Source organism: Trichoplusia ni, chromosome 2 (genome assembly GCF_003590095.1).
Source record: "Trichoplusia ni isolate ovarian cell line Hi5 chromosome 2, tn1, whole genome shotgun sequence".
NCBI lineage: Eukaryota > Metazoa > Arthropoda > Insecta > Lepidoptera > Noctuidae > Trichoplusia > Trichoplusia ni.
The window spans coordinates 4,499,135-4,520,682 of NC_039479.1; the positions used below are offsets into that span (position 1 = coordinate 4,499,135).

Consider the following 21,548-nt stretch of genomic DNA (forward strand, 5'->3'; position numbering starts at 1 on the left):
ATCTTCAATTTATAAGCAAAGGAAGATGATGAAATATCTTAAGTCAATAAAAAGACTAATTTAGTCCTAATTATAAGTAAACCGATTTATTATGAATAAAGAATATTACATAATCTTTAACTAAATATGATAAGGCGCTGGTGTAGGAACACTCATAAGCGGAGAATCCAAATATTCCATTTCACTTGTACTTGGTACTGGCTCAGCTTGTGTAGTCATCTTTTGTTGTAAGGTCTCATACAACTTATGAACAGATTCATTATGTTGTGTGCCAGGCTGGAGAGCTTTCATCAGAGTTTGTACTCTCGTCTCAGGCAACTTAGGATGTATGTACCACAAGAATTTAAGTAAATGTCTTGTTACATTATCTTTAGATAAGCCAGCGAAAAAGAACTCGTCAAACAGGACAGTGCTGAAGTCTTCCCCTTGGAATTCATCAGGTAATTGAACCAGTAGGGCTACCAAAGCATGTAGGAATGGATCTTCATAAGCCCTACCATCTTTACAACTGCCTAGAATACTCAAAATTCTTAATAGAGCTCCTCTATCTCTTAACTTGGCTGCATGTAGTGTGTAGTACATTGCTAACACACCACAGACAGAACTTTCTCTCATATAAGCTTCACATGCATCTGGAGGTGGTCCGGAATGCTCTATGGTAGTAATAGCAGATTCTCTTTCATCTGGGGGCAGTTTGTTGTGTAGAGCTCTGACTTGGTCATCAACCATCAAGGACATCAGTGCTGGCAAATATTTGGTGACAACTTGGCTATCAAGTTTCGGCTCCTTGAACTCTTGAGAATCAATCATAATCCAGGCACTCAAGCCTAGAGCTAACATTCTAAGCAAAAGTATTAAAATGGTGTTATCTCTTGGAAGACCTTCTGTGTTTATTAAATGTTGTAATATCTTTATAGCTGAAGTTGCTAAGAAGTTTATGGCATATGGGTCACATAGTGTCATAGATAGATCTCCTAAAACCTGTTCCTGTCCTCTTTTAATACTGTCCAAAAACCCTTGTAGCTCTCTTGACCTCTTAATGTCTACATTTCTCTCCCTAATACATGCATCCAGGCACCAAGTGAACTTATGACAAGGGTCAATTGAGATTATGTCCTGTATTTCCAAGTCATGTAAAGCCATCAACAGCTCCGCTCGCAGAGTACAGTAATGTACATTTCTAGTCCTCAAAAACAATGTGCGAAGAAATTGTAACACCATATCATATAATTTGATGCTGTTGCCAATCATGTGAGCAAGCTTCTGAACAACGGTACCTTGTCTCCTCACCTTAGGTGACGGAGAAAAGAATAAGTTTGTCAAATTTTCATGGTCAAATAAAACATGTTCTTTTTCTCTGATGTACTGACTGAGTAATGGTGACACTTCATCACCGAACAGTGACTGGTTATCTTGCCAGATCTGTCGCTTGACCTCAGTATCAGTGTCATTGTACAACTCACGATCTTTCACTAAAACTCTTAGGTATTTGTCGTCTATGTGTGGTGTGTTTTTAAGTATACTCATAATAACCGGCCTGAGGGCCTTGACTCGGACGACAGGGAAGCTTTTAGATAGCAGTTCTTTCAGTTTTTTGTCGTGTTCTTTACCATCTTTCGGACCTAGTTCATTGATGTGTGCAATAAGTTTGTCTCGAAGTTCTTCTAACACAGATGTATGAAAATCAAGCCGGCGTACCCCATGAAGGTCTAGTAGGGGTAACATAGGCCTCAACGAAGGTAACAAAATACCATTTTCTAATTGAAATTCTTCAATTGCCTTCAATGGATCAGTACAACTTGTTAGAGCATCTCGAAGATATGATTGTCCCGGAACTCCTACATCTTCTAAGCCCGTCCCGGGCAATTTGCTTGAGGAAGCCATGTCTTGAATAAAAATCTTTTTCACTAAAACATATAAACTAAAGGATTTAACAACACACGTATTGTATAAACACACAATAAAGCGGGATATATAATCTGTCTCAGACTCTCAGTGTGACGGTACTAAGTTTTTAAATTTGACATATTTTTATGGCACATTTTATATGCGGGATACAAATCTTTTGAGATACCGGTATTTTTTTTAATGGAAAATATATTACTCTTATACTAATAAGTATACTCTTATACTTATAGGTAATATCAACTTAATAAAATAATATGTTAGAACATAATAAATAGTATAATAGTATATGAACTTCGAAAACAATTGTCTCGAAACGTTTACGTGAATTTTGCAAATTTTTTGCGAGTTCCTTCGAATCGGATGAATTTATTTGCAAAATAAACGTAAGTTTCGCCTGTGCTGGTCGACCGCACGTTATTTAATTTTCGACATGTCAACATTCTAAGAACAATCAAACATACTTCGCCAAACGTCTGTTCATCAGGTTCATCTGTTGACATTTTAGTATCAACTTATTTTGGGTTTAGAAACAAATTCTAACAAATTATTAAGATAGAAAAACATTACAGATTTAAATATATCCACAATGGATGATAAACAAAAAACGTAAGTAAATAAATACCGCTTTTTAATGCACTAGTCACTTTGAAAATATAACCCTTAAAATCGTTTATTTATATTAAAAATGTTCGAAATTTTAAAGTAACAGGCAGCTAGTGCATGAGTTTAGAAACGAACACCTTTATATGTAAAACCAGCCGCTTATTATCTAATTTAATTTCTATAAACTTACTTTTTTCAGCCTAATATGCGGGGATGTAAATGGAAATTTCAATGCCTTGTTTTCCCGCGTTGACACCATCGTTAAGAAATGTGGGGCTTTCGACGTCCTACTGTGTGTAGGCAACTTTTTCGGAGATGATAATTCACAGCTCGATGCCTATAAAATGGGTACAAGAAAAGGTATGTTCCAGAAATGCAAATTTTCAATAATAATTGTAAATACTTTATGAGGTACATGACCAATTAATATGAGATTTGTGTTTCAGTTCCAGTAACAACTTACGTGTTTGGCCCTTCTAAACCTGAACATGTGTCACTGTACTGTGAAGAGGGCTCTGAGATTGTGCCAAATGTCATTTACATGGGTATGTCAAAACAGACAACACAATTATTAATTCTAATACTGAACTTATTTTCTCTGGCTTCTGTCTTTTTACCACTCTGTATAATATCTTAGCAACTCAAAAAGTTCAAAAAACAATACACTCTTTAATAAAAACAAATTGTTTTGCATTCTAAATTTAAAAACTTTATATTTTTTTCAGGTAAAAGAGGTATATTTACAACCAGTTCAGACTTAAAAATAGCTTATTTAACTGGTCTATCAAGGAGGGAACTTGGCAAGGAGGTTCCTATGTGCACATTTGAGCCGAGTGATTGCAGTGCAGTGAGAGATGCTTGTTTTAGAGGTCAGAGTGAATACAGAGGGGTGGATATATTAATAACAACCCTATGGCCTGCCGGAATACAACAGGATGAATGTACAAAGGTAGAGGGTTTAGATTTATTGTTTTATGTTTTAAAACTTAATTCTTAAGAAATTATCTTTAAAGTTTTTTATCTTTCTATCATTATGCACTATATTTTCACTAGTAACCAATTTTTTACAGATTGATGTTCCACAAGAAAATCTATCAAACTTATTAGCTTGGCTTGCTATTCAAATTAAACCTAGGTATCATTTTGTTCCATCTCCTGACACACATTTTGAGAGACAACCTTACAGGTATATATCCTTTTCTTTAACCTTTAAAACAAGATAACAATAGTATTTCAATAGATGGTAACATCAATTGCAAAAAGCAGTAATAAAAAAAAAAAAATTATTCTGATATAGTGGGATTATTTAGAACAATTCAGAAATTTAATGAATATACCATTTATGAGGATAGGCAGAGCCTTATTAACTAAATTTAAATAGTTTATTTTAGTGTACATTATATTGTAGTTTTATCTAGCACAATGACTACATACATAACATTTATCTCTTTTCAGAAACCTAAGTACACACCAAGACTACAGAGAAGGGGCAACCAGGTTCATAGCGTTAGCCCCTGTAGGGAACAAAGTTAAGGAGAAATGGGTATACGCATGTTCTTTACAGCCAATCAGTAAGATGCGTGTTACAGACCTATTGCAGGGCACTACTGATGAGACAGCTTGTCCATATGACCCCGAACTGCTGAAACAACATCAGCCTGGGAAGGTTGTTAAGGTGTGTTGAGGTTTATTAGTTCTATATAAGTACCATTGATAGTACGTCTTGATAGAATACAGAGTAAAAGTTCTGGAAATCAATTATTACAAGCTCAGTATGAAGCAGTAGGCATGTATTCACAAAAAGGCAGATGTCCACACAATGTTATCCATTAATTTGGGTGTCTTTATGCATGTGACATGAAAGTTTGTGAACCCCCCACGACACTAAGATTAAATTCCTTAATTCGGGAGTCGTTTCATGAAAAAGAAAAGAAAAATAGAAGATTGAATTTTTATTGGTACATTTTCCAGACGGTTTGTTATTTTTATTTTATTAGCTTTTAATAACGAAAGCATAGAATAATACTTAGAACTTGATTTCGTGTAGATCACAGACAATGGACAATTCTTCTTTAATATGGATGCACAAGATGATGACAGAGGGAAAAGGAAAAGGCAAGGCGGAGAGGATTCCGAGAGAAAGAAGAGAGAATTTGATGCAGGTAAATATTAAAAAGATTATTGTTGGTCTTCAAATGTAACCCTAATTGAAAAATCATTCTAGAAAAGTAACTAGCTGCCAAAAGGGTAACTTCTGTTAACAAAAGGTACTGCATATTTAAAACTTGATCCGTGTACTGCTTGAAATACTCATATTCCTAGATATACCAATAATAATAACTTTCTAATTCAATAATTATTATTCTAAAAGTTCAAATTCCTCACGTTTTCCAGATTCCTGTTGGTTCTGCCTGTCGTCCCCAACTGTGGAGAAACATTTAGTAATAAGTGTGGGCTCGCACTGCTACCTCGCGCTAGCTAAAGGACCGCTGACTCCGTACCACGTGCTTATCCTACCCATTGCACATCACCAGTCTACTACTAGAGTAAGTTTTATTAAAATAATATATACCTATACCATTCGTTGATGTATTTCTTAGCATCAGTCAAGCTTTCATTGAAATACAAACTCATCTTAACACTTTAGATGATCAGATGATATAGCCAAGTGGTTGAGGACACCATGCCAAACCCACTAAGGGCGACGTTTTTGTGCATGTGTCTTGAATATCAGTGAAACCCCCGCGATACAATGATTGAATTCCTTATAGCGGAAGTCTTTTTTTTTTAAAGAAGTAAATAATTTTTCCTCATAAATGCTAACTTTTCCTGACATTAATTAATTAGTGTTATCTAATAACAGCAGTCGAAATAAACCTACCTTACCCATGTTTATAGGTCCCAGAAGAAGTACTAAACGAAATAAATAAATTCAAGGAAGCACTAAAGAGGTTTTATGGCTCAATGAAGATGTTAGTGGTGTTCTTCGAGAGAAACTTCCGCACGTCGCACATGCAGATACAGTGCGTGCCTGTACCCCGCGCTTGCGACTCGCAGATACTCGAGATCTTTCAAGTAAGTTATCGTGTCGGTAGCATCATCTCAGTATCAATAAGCAAGGAAGCAGTTATTCGTTAAGTTCTCTCAGCCCACGTTATAGTCTTTGGAGCACATACTTTTAAGTATGACATAGTTCTAATAATCTAATAATCAAATATCTAATAATTAATGGTATGTAGTGACAAATAGTGACTTAGCTAATTGTAACGTTTGCAAAACGCAGTTAATACGTTTCGTATATTTAATGTGCGAGCTTAATCTTATACTGTGTCAATAAGAATCTTTCCCTCGTTTAGGATGAAGCTGGTATCAACAGCATCCAGATAGAAGTGCTCCCTCCCTACACGGACATCCGCCAGGTGTCGCTGCCGGGCGCGCCATACTTCCACGCAGAGCTGCCCTCTGGTGAACAGATATATGCTAGGACTAAGCAACACTTCCCATTACATTTTGGAAGGTGAATATCAAATTTATCATAAAATATGACCTCTAGTACTGTTATAATACCAGCCCATACAGGCGCTACAATGGTGACATCGTTAGGGTTACCATTGTAGCACCACGCTGTATACGTCTAATTGCTGGGCCCAGGCCTCTCCCCGTATAGGTAAGGTTTTGTTAGCGATTTCAGATGCCAATACTTGATGTTGATATGAGGAAACCTGGATTGTTTCGTCACGATTTTTTCCTTCCCCGTTTGTCAGTGGTGCCTTAGATTAATTACTTGCCTCTGTTGGGATTGAACCATCACCTTTAGTACTAAATTCAAGAAAATTAAAAGAACGAACCATGTTATAAAGCCTGGTACATATTGGCCGGCATTGTCGTCGAATCTGTGCTGGCTGCTGTCGAGGCTGTTTCTATAACTCTTTGTTTCTTTAAGGGATGTGTTATCCAGTCCACCGATACTTAACTGCGAGGATAAGGCCGACTGGCGACAATGCCAGTTATCTCGGGAAGAAGAAGAGCAGTACGTTAAGAACTTTAGAGAAAAGTTCCGCCCCTACGACTTCGCAGCGGACGCCGACAGTGATAGCGACTGATTGTAAATAATGTAAGTTATATTTGTTTAGTGATCGTTGTAAGTAGTAATTGCAATTAAAAATCAACCTTATGCCTTTATGGCAAGGGGGGTTTTATGAGTTTTGTGCCGATGTAGGTTTTCTGTTGTCAGAGAGTACCAAAATGTTTGTTAATACGTAATTACTGATGTGTATTGCATATGAAAAATTCATTTCCTACATTTAAAATAAATGCAAAGCACAAAACTCACGTCAATTTTAATTTTTTTTTCTTAGAGTCAGTTTGACTTAACATAAGGTTTGTCTGTAAATAAACGGTGACAAATAATTTTAAGCATAAGTTAAATAAACAAGACATTTCAAGTAAATGAATTTTTATTTTCGTTCACATCATACTGTCCTAATAACTCATTTGTTTGCATTATAAAAACATATCTGTAACAACAAGATTAACTAACCCTTACAATTATAATACTTGTGTATTTATTTATATTAACAAAATGTTTAAAAATGATATGGTACATTGACTAGAATTCAGAATGATTTTAAAGTAGTTTTGATAATGATTTTTGATTGAGATAAAATGTGATTAAATAAAGATATAGTTTTCTAAAATAATACTTATGGGATTAAAATTGTGCCAAGATTGTGACATATATAAATAGTTCACCGAATTATTTCCTAAAGCGATAGACAAACACAATACAATTAATATTTGTATCTAATTTAAAGTTTGATCTTGACGTTGCCATCCGATTTGAAATCTCGATGCAAAACAAAAATGTTAAACAATTAAATCGGTAACATTGTTTAAATCATTACGTCATCGCTAAAACATCTACAATGTATTGACTAGCATTAGGTAATTGTGTCTAGATTATATAAAATAGATCTCAATTAAATATAGGGCAGTCTTCGTTGGAATTACTAAAGAGTGTCAACGTAAACAATTGTAAATCATTATAAACTCACACAACTCACTTGAAATATTATGTTATTTGAATACAAAACGCAGTTTGTGTCCAACACTCGATAAACTATAGCTACAACATGATACAGTGTACAATGTACATACAAATTGTAACTTTCTGCCGTATTCACCAAACTATAGGTAAGTGTATTGTCACGTGTTACTGATTACTGAGGATTGTATAATACTATCGGTCTTCGCATCTCTATACGAACGTAAACTACAAGATTTCAAGTTAACATTGTAAAATCAACTCTATATTTAGCGACATAATGTGCCAATTTGTTTGCAGAGAAATAGGTACAGACTGTTAATATTTTTCTCAAATACTTTGTGCTTTATGCGGTTAAAAATAGAGTTGAGATTGTAATGTCGTTACAAAAATCTCTCAGTTTACGTTCGAATAGATCTGTGTGGACTCTAATACTAATATTTCATTAATTTACATCGATTATGCAAGAATTGATGTATATTGATTTCTTTGAACGCGCACGTCGACGGCTGAAGGCGTGCGTATTCAAAGAAACCCTCTGTATAATATAATACAATAATTGGTACCTTTCAAAAAATTGTTAATAGTACAAGAAGCGAGAATTCTCAAACCACAGGATAGGGAAGAAAATGATTGAACATTGAAATTTAACGTTTTATACATATAAGCAGTCTCCGAAAAGAATAGGCATGATGACAAGGCGTGAGGAGCCATAATTTATTTACTGCCATTAAGAGAATAAAAACAGTAGATTCTTATTTAGAATTTTGAAAATTAGTACCCACACTTGCTCCCATGCGACCATGACGTCATACGATGTTAATGAACGCATTTTGAATTTCTGGTACATAAGAAAAGGAACAATATTTGGTTTAATTATTATCTGATAAACAATAAATAAATCTTTAGTCATCATCCCTATAGTAAGTTTTATGCATAATTGGGAAGTTCAGTTGAATTTTGTAATAAAATGATTAGTCTTACGTTTATGAGTAGGTGACTGTGTAAACTGTTTAATAAGTACATTTGCATATTCTGCATATTTCACATTAACCGGTGATCCACTGTTGGCACTTCAACAAATGCTTACCATAATCTTAAGATATAAATAGTATTGAAAATTCATTTACACACCTCAAAACCTTAATGTTACAGACAATGATAAGATTTGCCGATGAAAACATTCTTGTTTTCATAAACTTTACAACAATCAAACAATTCATATTTAATTAAATATCGGACATAATATCAAATGACATCCGTAACTAGTTTTAAGACTTTTGGTCAATAAGGCATTAAGTTTAAAATATATATTTTAACTTTAATTATTGTTCTTCTTATTTTTTATATTCGATAGTCATTAATGTGTACCTAACATTAATTACATTAATATTTACACAACGACCAGTGGTTTTAGAACCTACAACTTTAACGGCATTTAAAGCCATTTCGTTTAAAATACTCAGTTTCGGAGTACAAAAAAAAAGGATTATTGATTTCCTCTATTATACGTGGCACTAAAGAATAAATAATTATATTGGCTATACCTATCTATCTACAGTTTTATTTACATCTCTAGCAATATGGAGTTTGGCAACGGTTATGTAAAAATATTACAATGCAGACTTAAATTAAAATACAGTCGCGTATTAGAAAAAATGGAAGTTGTGTTTGTGGAAAAGTAGAGTCGAAATAGGCAGTTCGTACAAAAAACATTGGTTTGTTTTGAGCGATTATTTCACATTTTCAAAACTGAATGCAGTGTAGAATAATGTTAATGCCATGTCTATTTCAAGTAGATATTATATAGGTGCATAAATAACCCAGATTGACCACGCCTTTTTGCTTACTCTGAAAGAGCAGCAAAACTTAACATTTTATATTTAATACTTACAATAGATACATGACAAGGGATTCTAAGTACATTACTTAGAATTATTTAAGTTAATGCTTGGAACAAAACAAAAACAGATGCACCCTCAATAAAGAATTTTATTATCGTACTACAATAGCTTACTTATGTGGGTAGATTTGTTTTCATTTTGTCTCATGCTGGCGTGAATAAAGTCTTTATTGTGTCGTTTCGAAAGGTTGAATTAGTGGAAAGAATGATTAGCGTGACTGAAGGGCATATCACAGAATTGTGAACCATACGATGGCATTTAAAATTCGTTATGACCACACGAAAGCCTAAAAAGGTAGCTGCTTTTCATTATTTATTGCTTTTGTATATGTATGTTTATTGCAAAAGCAATGAATAATGTTTTGTTTATCTTTTTAGATGTTTGATCCGACAGTGCTGCCATATACAATGTTCTTTCCACATTCCCTTCCTTATAACGCTCTAGACTGGCAGACAGCCTGCCTTTCAGCTGCTCCAGCACATTGGAGTGCAGTCTATAGAGCTTAAGAGTATTTCCCTACAGTTGGTGATCATTAGTCTCATACGTTAATCTGGAAGGCTTCGCGCGTGACCTTGGCGTCGTGATGTGGGTGCGGGTGGGGGGGCCGCTTGCGTCGCGCGTGCGGTTCGTCCGTGTCGTCTGAGAAGCGCGACGGCGGGTGGATGTGGTCGTTGAACGAAGGGTAGTTTGATATGCTGCGGATTATTAGCACCATACATAACATACATTTATGGCCTAAGGGTGTATTAGGTGTTTTAGTGCTTTTTTTAAGTCTTTGAATTGACTTTTCTGGTGGATTATTTTCGGGGAAATAATCATATAAACTATATCAAGGTTTGAATCTGGATTCTATTTGGCATCTTGTTATATTTAACGATTAAAATCTTAATGTTGCTTCAATCTATAATCATTTGGCCCTTAATTTTCAGATGTATTTGTTAATCTTATCTGTACTAAAACTTATGAAAAAATTACAAGTAAATTATTAAACCAACACAGTCACAGACCCAAGCAACACACAACAGACCTTAAGGATCTGTCAATAAGACTTAAATTAATAAAATATGTAAGTCATCTACTTTGCTCACAGTGTCTACAGGTACCTGAAGGTGGTCTCGTCGTTATGGCTGCTGTAGCCGGAAGACGAGCGCACGTGTCTCTTGCCGAGCGCCCCCGCCTTGCCCTTGCGGGAGGGGAAGGCTTTACGTACCACCCCGCCCATGGAGTTCTCTGATGATGATGAGGATTCTTCGCGCTCTACGCTTGGGTCTGGAACATTTGAGATTGGTTTATAGTTTTATCCAGGGGATGCTAGGATTCAAATTAGGTCTTATAAATTAACATTAACATTTAGAAATTACTATTCCATTTGTAGATTCTTATTAGTCTTTCCTTAATTTCTGGGAAATTTTCTTTGAATCAGGAAATCTCTTCCCAAAAAGAGCCTAGCTGTCCTAGCTTAGAAGTTTGCCATGTACCTTTATATACACAAAAAGCACATTATCATAGCTAATTTCGATATCTTTTTTTGTTTTTCTTTCATTATGAGTCGATGTAGTCACTAACAGGCGGTGGGGTGTGTGGGCCTGAGCCTGGCGGCGGGCTCGCTGTCGGAGTGCGGCGCGCTCGCGTCGTCACTCGCGTCGTCTTCGTACTCTGTAATGGGCAGGTGCAGCGTTAGTATCTTCTTCACCTCCGAGTCCGTCGACCCCAAGTTGTCCGACTCTGTAATATGAACACACACGTCAGATGTTGATCTCATAATATGGTAAGTCGTGAACACGCCACGAGTGATGGTGATCTACGAAAGTATAAAATCGGAAATTGAAAAAGTCCTTTAATCAGTAACTTTATTGAAGTTGTGGAAGAGAGATAGCCAGCGCCAAATAGTGCTCTATCTCGCTTACACCACTGTCACAGTCATATTTAAAGTAAACACCCAGGCATTTTTCGTACTTTCGAAGTCGATTGACCAGATCTGATGAATAAAAAATGTAATTTAGAATTTTTGACCATGGCGTATTCACGACGAAGCACATGACATGATAAAACTCATGGTTGATGTATGAGCTGAGCGTACAACAAACACTAAGGACTTGGACGCCGAACATGTATAAGCGGGAACGTACACTAGGTCATGACAATGAATGAAAGGGTGCTACACACAAAACGAAAACAATACGAGGTATGTCACAATACATACTGTGTGCATGCTTACCTTTATAAATTACAACACCAGTTACGCTCCCAAAGGTTGCATAAAAGGCGATCATTATGTCAAATTCGAATTCCATTCCTTAAACTTAAATGGGACAAAGTAAACTTAATTAATAGAAGGTGCAGTCTACGTAAAATAAAACTATGTACCTAACTACTCTCTTAGATACTTGGAAGCATTTTGGAGGGGTACGGGAGGGATAAAAAGATGGAAGTCGTACCTTGGCTCTCCGAGTGTGGATCCCGAAGTCTGTTGCCTTTTCTTCTTACTTTAGTGTACTCTGGCTCCTTACCCTGTACACAGATATTTCTATTTACAATTATATTCCTTGAGGGTAGGTAACATTTGCATTGTCACCAAAAATATAAGGTATCCTATTAGCTCAATTGATACTCCTAAATGAGACCAAAAAGAGTCGTGGTGGAATTGCGGTTCTATACATAGATTTTTATGCACTAGGTGCATGATCGATCTACACAGGCCAGCACTAATGTAACTTTTTCACAGTTATGAGTACTTTAACATTCTAAGACCACTGACAAACTGTGAGTAAAACAGGAATCCTGGATTCTAAATATTGGAATGTGAAATCACCAACCCGCAGTGAGCTAGCGTGGTGATCAATACTCAAAACCTTCCCCAGTTGGGTAGAAGCTTGTGTTCACCAGTGGGAAATTTATAGGCTAGTCGAATCGTTGGACGTTCTCTTTTACGTTCTGACCTTATATTTGTCGTTCTGTTTGAGGTCATGGTACACAAATGACCCTCTGACAGAGTGGTAAGGGCCGCTGTACACGTTGCCGCTGTAACTGCTCTCGCTGTACGCTGTCGGCTTCGTCAGTTGGAAGGTCGCGTATGGACAAATATCTTCTATGTATTCTGTGGAAGCGGAAAATGGCCATTAGACATTAGAAATAAAATGAGAAGTGTATTAGTATTCTGTCTAGCTACAAGAATGCAGGTTTAGTTTGTCTTAATTTTTGACTATATTGATGATCTAATCGCATGATAGTGCTTTTTGATGGCGTATGTAATTTAGCCAGATTTTCTAATCTCATTACCTGAATGCTGAATTCTGTAAAAAACATTGTTAAATTTTGCCTTAGTACCACAGAGATTAATTAATAGGACATCTCCATTAGATTTACTTTAGTATATCTTTTTATTAATTTTAGGTCATATTAAGATAATAAAAAACAACTGACAATTTGAACAACGTTATCGTCGATCCCAAACCTCTTTGACGAGTAACGTTTGACGTCTTTACCTCAACTATGACGTCATTCATCAATACATCATTAATACGATAAGTTTGTCATTCGATCACCAATAGCTATTGTACAAACGATATAAGTAATAACATTCTTTCATTACCATTAGACGCGTGCTTGTAGTGATGTTGTGGCGGCGGGTGTTGCGCACGCGCAGCCAGGTACTGCTGGTCGCGGTTCACCTTGTTCTGCAGCTGCGCCACTGAGGGAGACTCGCCCACACCGCTCTCCGTTGCTACTGTCTCCGTGGCACCAGCTTCTAAAGTCAATCATGTTGTGTAGAACAGATAGTCGTCCTAATAATTATTTCAAAGTACCACTACTTCAGATAAAGCTCTAATGCATTTTTTTTAATAACTGATATATGGCAACTCAGGTTTAATTTTCAGTAAATGTATAATAATATAGAAGTTTAAAAGAAGTCGCTTGTATTGTATAAATGTATTCTAATTTTTCACCATATGATCATTGAAACGCCAATGTTAAAATTTCTACTACTGTCTTATTTTCCACGAATGCCTCAGTTGCTACAAATGCCAATTTTTCTTGCTACGAATTTTAAGCTGTGATTGTTCCTGTTGTCGAATTTGCTACGAATATCAAGTCGTCGTACGTACCTACATACTTATATGTGAAGACTATTTTGAAGTGTCGAGAAACCCATTAGGGAGGATGGTTAAGGAAGCGTAAAGTTTGATGGTATTGCGGTATATAGATATACTGACTGTTGCGTCGCACGAGCAGCACGATGGCGAGCAGCGCGCCCAGCACGAGCAGCGCCAGCGCGGCCGGCAGCAGCACGCGCGCGCCGCCCAGCGCGGGCCGCGCCGGCAGCGCGCCCGCCGCCTCGCCCTCCGCAGACACACCCACCACTGCGGGCAATACACATGTAAGCATACCAATCTTAGTACCACTTACTTTCCTACTACTTCTATTTACTACTTTTGATTAATTGCGATGCGAGTTCCTAGACAGAAAATTGTTTCTCTGGGACACACCGAGCTAAGTACTATAGTTGCTTTTTGTGGGTTCTCTCTGTTGATCTTGCCACTGAAGTTGCAATGATGAGCATGTGTGGTGGGCTTGTCACATAAAAAAAAATGATACCTGCCAGTTTAATTTTTCATAATCATTAGTAGTCGTCACCGTAGTAATATCAACGAAAGTCGTATTCTGTTGAGTATTCGATTATATAATTTGGGCAAACAGCATGTTAACAAAGAGTGAGTATCAAGATATTTTTAAGACAAGAATAGTCGTTTCCATATTTAGCTTTATTACGTTTTCAGACAAAACGGAAAAAGCAACGGATATTCAAATACTAAAAGAAACGAGACCAAAAACAAAGGAGAGTGATACAGAAACAAGTGAACTTACTGCCACTGAGGGAATGAGTAGTAAAATTGTAGAGTGCGACGGCGTGGCCCGCGTTATTGTGCGCAGTGATGCGGAGCTGGTAGTGCGTGGCGGGGGTGAGGCCCGGCACGCTGAACACGCGCTCTGTTGCCTGCACGCTGTTCGATACCAGCCGCCACTGGAGACAAGGTATGTAAGAATTTCAGATTTTTAGAGTACGATAAATTAGCAGTTTTGTCTTGCCAGAATACCGAAATATTAAAGTAGATCGTCGGTTTTTTTTAATGTTTGTTATTTAAGAACTCCAGAATGGATGAACCGTTGAATTTTTTTTACTTTAACGTGATCCAGTTGTCATTTTTTCCCAAAATTTTCATTAAGTTTGGTCGAGTAGTTTTTCGGTTTCGGTTCAGACTTTTAATTCAGTTACTAAATATTTTAAACCCATTAGGATTCATTCGTTTGTTTTTAATTCCCTACTATGACACTGTGATAGTTATCGTAAACAAACCTGTGACTGACTAATCTCTCGGTACTCTATAACGAAGTACAGTATGCCACAGCCGCCGTCCCCCCACGAGTCCAGCCAAACCGTCACCGTCGTCGTGTTCAGAGTTATCATTTGAGAGTGCTTCGGTTTTACAGGGACTGGAATTACGGGCAAACAAACCATAATTAATTTTGGTAACCTATTTGTACAAATGATATAAGTACTGTAGTGTATTTACTTGGTGGACATCATATTAAACACAAAAATTTCCACCTCATATAAACAAATAGGTAATTGCGGAATTAAAAACAAAGTATACCAACTACAAAATATGCGTAAAAACAAGAATCCTTACCGGTTCCCTTTGTGTATGCGTGGACGATGTCACACGGTAGGCCAGTACCAATACGATTGAAGGCAGTTATGTACAGCTGATATCGAGTGCCGCACCATAAGTTTGGTAGAACGTGTTCAGAAGTACCGGCTTCCACTTGCAGCTCCTCCCAGTCACCGTGTTCTCGTTTGTAGTTTATTACATATCCTAGGAATTATATTATATTTTAACTGATGACTATTGAAATAAGGATTGGGCTCATAAGACTCGCACAGTTCAGGTGAAAATTAAATATAGCGAATGAATTCAAAACTGAAACTGCATTGAATAGTATCAGCTACAGAGAGGAATAAATATAATTTACCAAGCACACCTGTTAACCCTATTTCTAATTGCAGTCGCCGCAAAATTTAAGCAATTTGGAACCAACTTGGTAACACGTGCCAAGAACAGTTTTGTTGTACTAGAAAAGTTTGCTGCAATATCTAACTAAACGAACCCAGGATAGGGCTGCCTCCGTCGCCTTGGTCGCTCCACTGCAGATGCAGGGAATCCGCATAGGAGTCTACGACGGCGAGAACTGGCGGTTGAGGGGGAACCTTGACTTCAACGCTGTATGTGACTTCGTCTCGACCGTGGACATTCTCCACTGAGCATGTGTAGTTGCCACTGTCTAAGTACTGCGTCATGCTGTGGCAAAGGAATACAATATGAAAAAAAAACATTAAAAGCTGGATTACTTTTGAAGTGAACATTTGTGATTTTTTAACGATAAAGAATGAGATAAGTACCTGATGATGAGAGACCCGTCCGTTGTTACATTTTTCCTTAATGTCGATTCTAAAGTAGCTCCATTCATACTCCAAATGGTTGTTGGAGTGGGGACACCCACTTTATTGCAGGGTAGTGATATGTTCTCCTTCCAGGGAGTCACGATGCTGCGGCTAAATGACGTTATCCGAGCTGGAACTGTCAGAAAACGGGCTTTTTTTGAATAGAAGAAAATGAACACCAGTAACCTAATCTTTCGTTGGTGGAATTGCAAAGGTTCTACCATGAAGTGGATTCTTATGGCATGATGCTAATGTTAATTCAAATACTTAATGTAATTTTTGCGAGTTCCAAATCCCATTTTGGTGTTACTTCTTAGTGACATGAAGGATTATAGACTAACCTGATTCCGAAGGTAATACCGTCACTACCCGGGTTGCTTCACCTTCTCCGAGTCTCGTGGAAGCTGACACCCAGAACTGATGGGTGGCTCGAGGCGGAGACCGAGATGTCTCGTGGGATAACGTGCTTGGAGACAGCATGCGTTTGTGGGTACCCTCCTATAGAACATCAACCAAAGGGTTTTACTGATAGAGGAACGACAAGGAAGTTAAGGAAACAGGATCCCTACGAAAGAACAACTACTTTTACTTCAATATATTTAAATGTAAGTACACATACAGTTCTATAAAGGATTTCAATTAACGAAGATATGGTATCTGTTTGATTTTGTGTACAAAAAAAGTAATGTGATAAATGAAGATGTGAATAAAAGAGAAGATGCAGAAGTATAGAGTTTGCATGCGACTGCTGAATCAGACGGAAAATGAAAAAAATTAGAAGAAATTATGTGCGTGTGATAATTAAAACATACATTAAGAAGTTTTAATAGGTATATGCACCATTTAAGATATATTTCATATATACATGTGTCTTGGCCACCTTGGCCAATACGCAGGGGTCGAATATAAGTAAAGTGCACTGATACTTAAGAGGTGATTAAATATTTATTTCAAGAAACATATGTGAACATCTATAGACTAAATAATATTACAATAGTGTGGTCAGAGGATGAGTAAAGTCAAGTGTACGTGGGGATGCTATTAGGGTCCGCCCGAGAAGGACACACTAACCTTATTGGTGGTATCCTTCAAAAAGATCAGGAGTGTTGTACTCGCAACCGGGTCGCATGTATGAAAATATGAATGAATGTGGCACAAGCAAAAGGGAGGAATCGTAGAGCGTGTTGTAAAACCACAAGAGATTTAGTGATTTGATAGTATAACACGAAAGCTTTAGCAGACGATGATATTTAACAAATGGTATATTGTGAGAAGCCAATTGGTATTTCAGTTATAGATCTGAGTCGTACAAAAGCCCTTATAACATATTTGTAACAATTCCAAACACATGGCCAAAAAGAAAATTTTGTTTAAACCTGCCAAGATTACCTAGCGACTATCACTGACCAATTAAAAGACATACATACATAATAACATTATTAATTAAAAATATTATTATAACCTTTTTTATAAAATTAAAAAGTAGATACAAACCTCTCTTCCATCTTCAATGACACTCATGTATAGAGTGTACCCCACGAGCACTCCGTTCGGCGAAGACGGTGGCAGCCATGACACCAAGATCTTGTTGCGAGAAGATACAACTGCTTTGATGTCAGCAGGAGCTGAAGGTACTGTGTTGGAAAAATGTGATGATTAAACAGAGGTTCTTGCGTATTGATCAATTTAAATAAAAGTTATGTCCCCTTAAAAGATCACACCTAAAAAAGTAAAAAAGCAGAGTACCTACTCAATAGTCAATATACTTAATAGATCGAATAATATTATTTACTTTTCCACAATAAAACATTTGTTTAGGCGGTAAAATAGTCTTAGTAGCAATTAAGAATTCTATCGGGCAAAGAGTAACCTATTAATACATTCAAAATCTCATACAACTTTACTTTAAGAAAATACTACGATCAAAAGGTTTCGTTTCCTTACCATCTTCCTCAGTATGACAGTAGACAGGAGCGGCTCTGACTCCATCACCGGCCGCAGTGAACGCGCACACCGTCACAGAGTAGTTAGTGTAACGTCTTAGCCCAGACAGAGTTGTATGCAGACCCGAGATTTGCTTCGTTACAGCATCTTCGCTGCCTGAAATTGAAGTTACTTCAGGATACCGAAGTAAAGAAAACTTAGCTGAAGTTGATTTTAGAAAGTACATAAAAAATGAGGAAATGTCAGTAAAAAATTTAATGAATACTTTTGGATTAGAATTTATGTCAATAAGGCAGCGGTGCAGTGATGCAGTCGCATTAATGGTCAAGAAAAAGTGTAGAAAAATGGAAATGCTATGATATTAAGAAAAAGTGCAGTGATAGTGTTAAGAAACAACCCAATTACCATCACCACCATTTATTTTAATTTAGGGATAAAACATTGCAAGAGAGCTACAAAAACAGTTTAGAATAAAAAAATAAACACTTACCATACCAGTCCGTGACTGGTGCAAACGTGACCCTGTATCCTTGTAAGACTCCGTTCCTTCCCCTCAAAGGGGGAGGTTCCCACGCCACGCGAACAGATTGAGAACTTAGCGCTGTGCATTGCAGGGCTCCCGGTGGTAGACTTGGCACTGAAACATGTTTCCAAGTTTTACAAAGAGCCTTGAAGACGAAATAACTATACGAAGAGGAATAATATTATAATATTAAATAATAAATGAACTACAGCTATTTGCAGCTTAGCTTTTGGCAGTGGCAGAATTGATTGTAGGATGATTGCTACCAAATTTCAAATTCGTAGTTCACTATGATGCTTTTTCGTAACATCCGCAATACCTCTTCAAACTTCCTTAGTACGCCGGGACTATTTGCACGAAAACATTGACTTCATTTTGTTCTTTACTATCCTTTATGATACACTGGATGTAGTAAAACCAAGTCTCGCTATATTATTTCCTTTAACGATGACAGTATAGTGGCTTTACAGGCCGCATTTCCTACTCATCGGGATAATTCCTACTAAGTTCTTCTGATGCGTTTCTTACCATCTTCCATAGTAGTGGCTGTAGTGGGTGGTGAGGCAGGACCAGCCCCCCTACTATTGTAGGCTTGCACGACGACAGCATACGCAGCGTGCTTCTGCAAGCCAGAGAGCGTGGTGCGAGCACGCGCTGTACCCGCGCCTTCCACCGTGCGTACTGTGTAAGATGCACCGCCAGGACCACTCGCGCTTAGAACTGTGCTGTTACTATTCAGCTGAGAGAATAAATAAGGTTTGGTTAAATAAATCAGTCGTGTAAGATGTCCTACGAGTTATTTGAACGAAGAATTTTCTGTTTTTTTTTTTAAGGTAATGCAAAAGGTCAGGAGCTTAGCTGGTGAGAGGAACCAGCATTAGCATCAGTTTCTGCTTAAGGATGGAAATTAATGATGTCTGCTTTAGACAGTGAAGTAAATTATCACATACAAATATTTTGCAACTTGTAATCATTAAAATTGTGCGTTCCACATAAAAAAATCATAAATAGATAGGCACACACCGAAGAGCAAACAAAGTCAGTCCACTTCACCGTATTAATAAACAAAACACAATTTTCTTACAGTAAACTAAAAACCAAGGTAAAGTAACATGAACTCACTTCTTGGAAGCCGACGTAGTATCCCAGAATGTTTCCATTCCAGAGGTCCCTTTGTGGTGGTTCCCAGCTCACGATAAGTTCCGTGGAACTTTTTGCTTCAACCCTCACGTCTAGCGGCGGACCGCTAGGCACTGAAGAAAGAGGATTTAACTTCGTATGTTTGTGTATTCATGCTTAAACTATGGTATGGAGAAAGCTTATGTTTTTTGTATATTTATATGTTACAATTAATAATTTCACGTGAAATCCGGCTAAAAAATATAAAATAATTCCTAATTGGTCAAACAAAACTTGATTTAGAAGTTCATGTTAAAAGATAATTAGAATAATTTACAGATTTCATCAAATTTAACTAAATAGGCAATGTATTTGCGCATTTTGATATTTTTCTACATTCACAAAGATATCTGCCAGTAAATCTCCCACAACTGTTCAAAACCCAAAAGAATCAGAATCCAGCATTGATCCACATTAAAAATTTGTAGAAATGACAAAAAATAAACTACTTTTTCTATTCCTTACCTTCTTCAGTGGTAGTGACTTGTATCAACTGACTGGGCTCGCTCTGACCGAGTCTGTTCTCAGCTATTATCCTCAAATGATATGATGTCGCTGGCTGGAGGTTCTGTACACTAGCTGACGTCACGCTGCCTGGTACGATCACTTTTTGTGGTGTTGATGGCCAGGAATCTGTTATAAAGGTATTACATAATTACAAAATTTATCGAGGTTCTCAGTTCTAGTACGTTCTTCCTTTTACCATTGAATTTGTCTCTAATTACTTTATTTTGTTCAGAACTCGGCACTTTAAAAAGAGTAATTATAAAACAAAAAAATAATAAAAAAGATTAACTTAGAATTTATACAAAACGTCAAACGTTGCACTCCATTTCCGAATTCATTACATGTCAATATTACGTAGTCAAGTTAGGACGATATTTCCACGTCGAGTCTCATCCCTATTTTTTACAAAACAAAGTATGCTTTACTTCCATTAAATAATAAATGAGAGTTGCTGCAAAGCACTTTAAAATGATTTGTGCACTGCATCTACAGCGCTAAAATTTTAGAGCTCTCTTGATAAAAATAAATAATGGGCTACGAAGAGGCACGAGAGCGGGTATTACATTTATAATTTAAAAATTGAAAGTTAAAGAGTCTTAAATATATCAGATGTTTCTCTTACCTGGTGCCTCCTTATACTGAACGATGTAGTTGATGATCGGGCTGTTCCCGGCGTAGGGTTGAGTCCACGATATTTGTATTGAGCGAGACTGTTGGTCTATTATTCTTATGTTCTTTGGCATTTCCGGTACCTGTCATAAAAATACATCTTATTTATGGCTGATTCTGACTCAATGCGACTAATATCGATTCCGTTTACGAAAAAATCCTAAGTAGAGCGGACTTTGATAAGTAATCGGTTTAAAGACAAAGATGAAACAAACAAACCGTCTCCTAGTTAACAAAGACATACAATTTTTCCTTTTTGTTTTTACCCAAATTACCATATTTTTTCCAATACTTTTCTAACTATGTCCATCATTACCTCTTGCACCACAAGGTGTATGAGCATTTCATCTTGTCCGTACGCGTTCGATGCCCGACAGGTCAGAGCCCCCGTGTCTTGTCTGTATGTCTGTAGTATGCTGAGTTCGGAGACTAAGCCGTCATCCAACACCTGCTCCCGAATCGTGTATCTGAAAGACAGCTCTTAATTGAGATCTAACTAGCACACGTTAGCTATAGGGCTGTTTGGCAAGTTTTCTGGGGAATTGATCAGATATATAAACAAATTTCATATATTGCTTTTCTGTCGTTATAGTTTTTTAAACCACAGTCTTATCGTAAACTTCCGTTTGAAATAAAATTAAATCATACTGTTAGTAGACTATAACATCACTATTAAATGTATTTTTTGAGAACACTGGACATTTAACTTCTTACTTTGAGAAGAAACGTGGAAACAAACTCAAGGGTTGCGAACTCTTTCCAAGA

At 37.0% G+C, this 21,548-nt stretch overlaps 3 protein-coding genes across 3 annotated transcripts in view; 1 reads left to right on the forward strand and 2 right to left on the reverse strand.

The window, feature by feature from the left end:
* Positions 1–59: 59 nt before the first annotated feature.
* On the reverse strand, positions 60–2,050 carry LOC113504393 (negative elongation factor B). Its single transcript, XM_026886648.1, has one exon. The coding sequence runs from the start codon at positions 1,882–1,884 to the stop codon at positions 121–123; it is 1,764 nt and encodes a 587-aa protein (XP_026742449.1). The 5' UTR covers positions 1,885–2,050; the 3' UTR covers positions 60–120.
* A 294-nt stretch (positions 2,051–2,344) lies between these two features.
* Positions 2,345–6,961, forward strand: LOC113504400 (CWF19-like protein 1). Its single transcript, XM_026886660.1, has 11 exons — positions 2,345–2,514; positions 2,711–2,871; positions 2,958–3,056; positions 3,237–3,460; positions 3,582–3,697; positions 3,967–4,186; positions 4,559–4,673; positions 4,906–5,057; positions 5,410–5,586; positions 5,868–6,028; positions 6,455–6,961. Exons 1-11 carry the CDS (start codon positions 2,495–2,497, stop codon positions 6,612–6,614), a joined length of 1,605 nt encoding a protein of 534 aa, XP_026742461.1. The 5' UTR covers positions 2,345–2,494; the 3' UTR covers positions 6,615–6,961.
* The window catches only part of LOC113501433 (Down syndrome cell adhesion molecule-like protein Dscam2), a 182,756-nt gene continuing 168,158 nt past the window's right edge, over positions 6,951–21,548 (reverse strand). The window contains exons 18-38 of the mRNA XM_026882565.1: positions 21,100–21,250; positions 20,737–20,866; positions 20,073–20,240; positions 19,551–19,681; positions 18,957–19,167; positions 18,396–18,542; positions 17,906–18,061; positions 17,456–17,595; positions 16,303–16,459; positions 15,920–16,097; positions 15,628–15,818; positions 15,150–15,335; positions 14,816–14,952; positions 14,293–14,482; positions 13,674–13,820; positions 13,052–13,207; positions 12,399–12,556; positions 11,898–11,970; positions 11,026–11,184; positions 10,563–10,728; positions 6,951–10,154 (exon numbers count right to left, since the gene is read on the reverse strand). Coding sequence (XP_026738366.1) covers positions 9,998–10,154; positions 10,563–10,728; positions 11,026–11,184; positions 11,898–11,970; positions 12,399–12,556; positions 13,052–13,207; positions 13,674–13,820; positions 14,293–14,482; positions 14,816–14,952; positions 15,150–15,335; positions 15,628–15,818; positions 15,920–16,097; positions 16,303–16,459; positions 17,456–17,595; positions 17,906–18,061; positions 18,396–18,542; positions 18,957–19,167; positions 19,551–19,681; positions 20,073–20,240; positions 20,737–20,866; positions 21,100–21,250 — 3,289 coding nt within the window. The 3' untranslated portion in view covers positions 6,951–9,997. The remainder of the gene's footprint in view (positions 10,155–10,562; positions 10,729–11,025; positions 11,185–11,897; positions 11,971–12,398; positions 12,557–13,051; positions 13,208–13,673; positions 13,821–14,292; positions 14,483–14,815; positions 14,953–15,149; positions 15,336–15,627; positions 15,819–15,919; positions 16,098–16,302; positions 16,460–17,455; positions 17,596–17,905; positions 18,062–18,395; positions 18,543–18,956; positions 19,168–19,550; positions 19,682–20,072; positions 20,241–20,736; positions 20,867–21,099; positions 21,251–21,548) is intronic.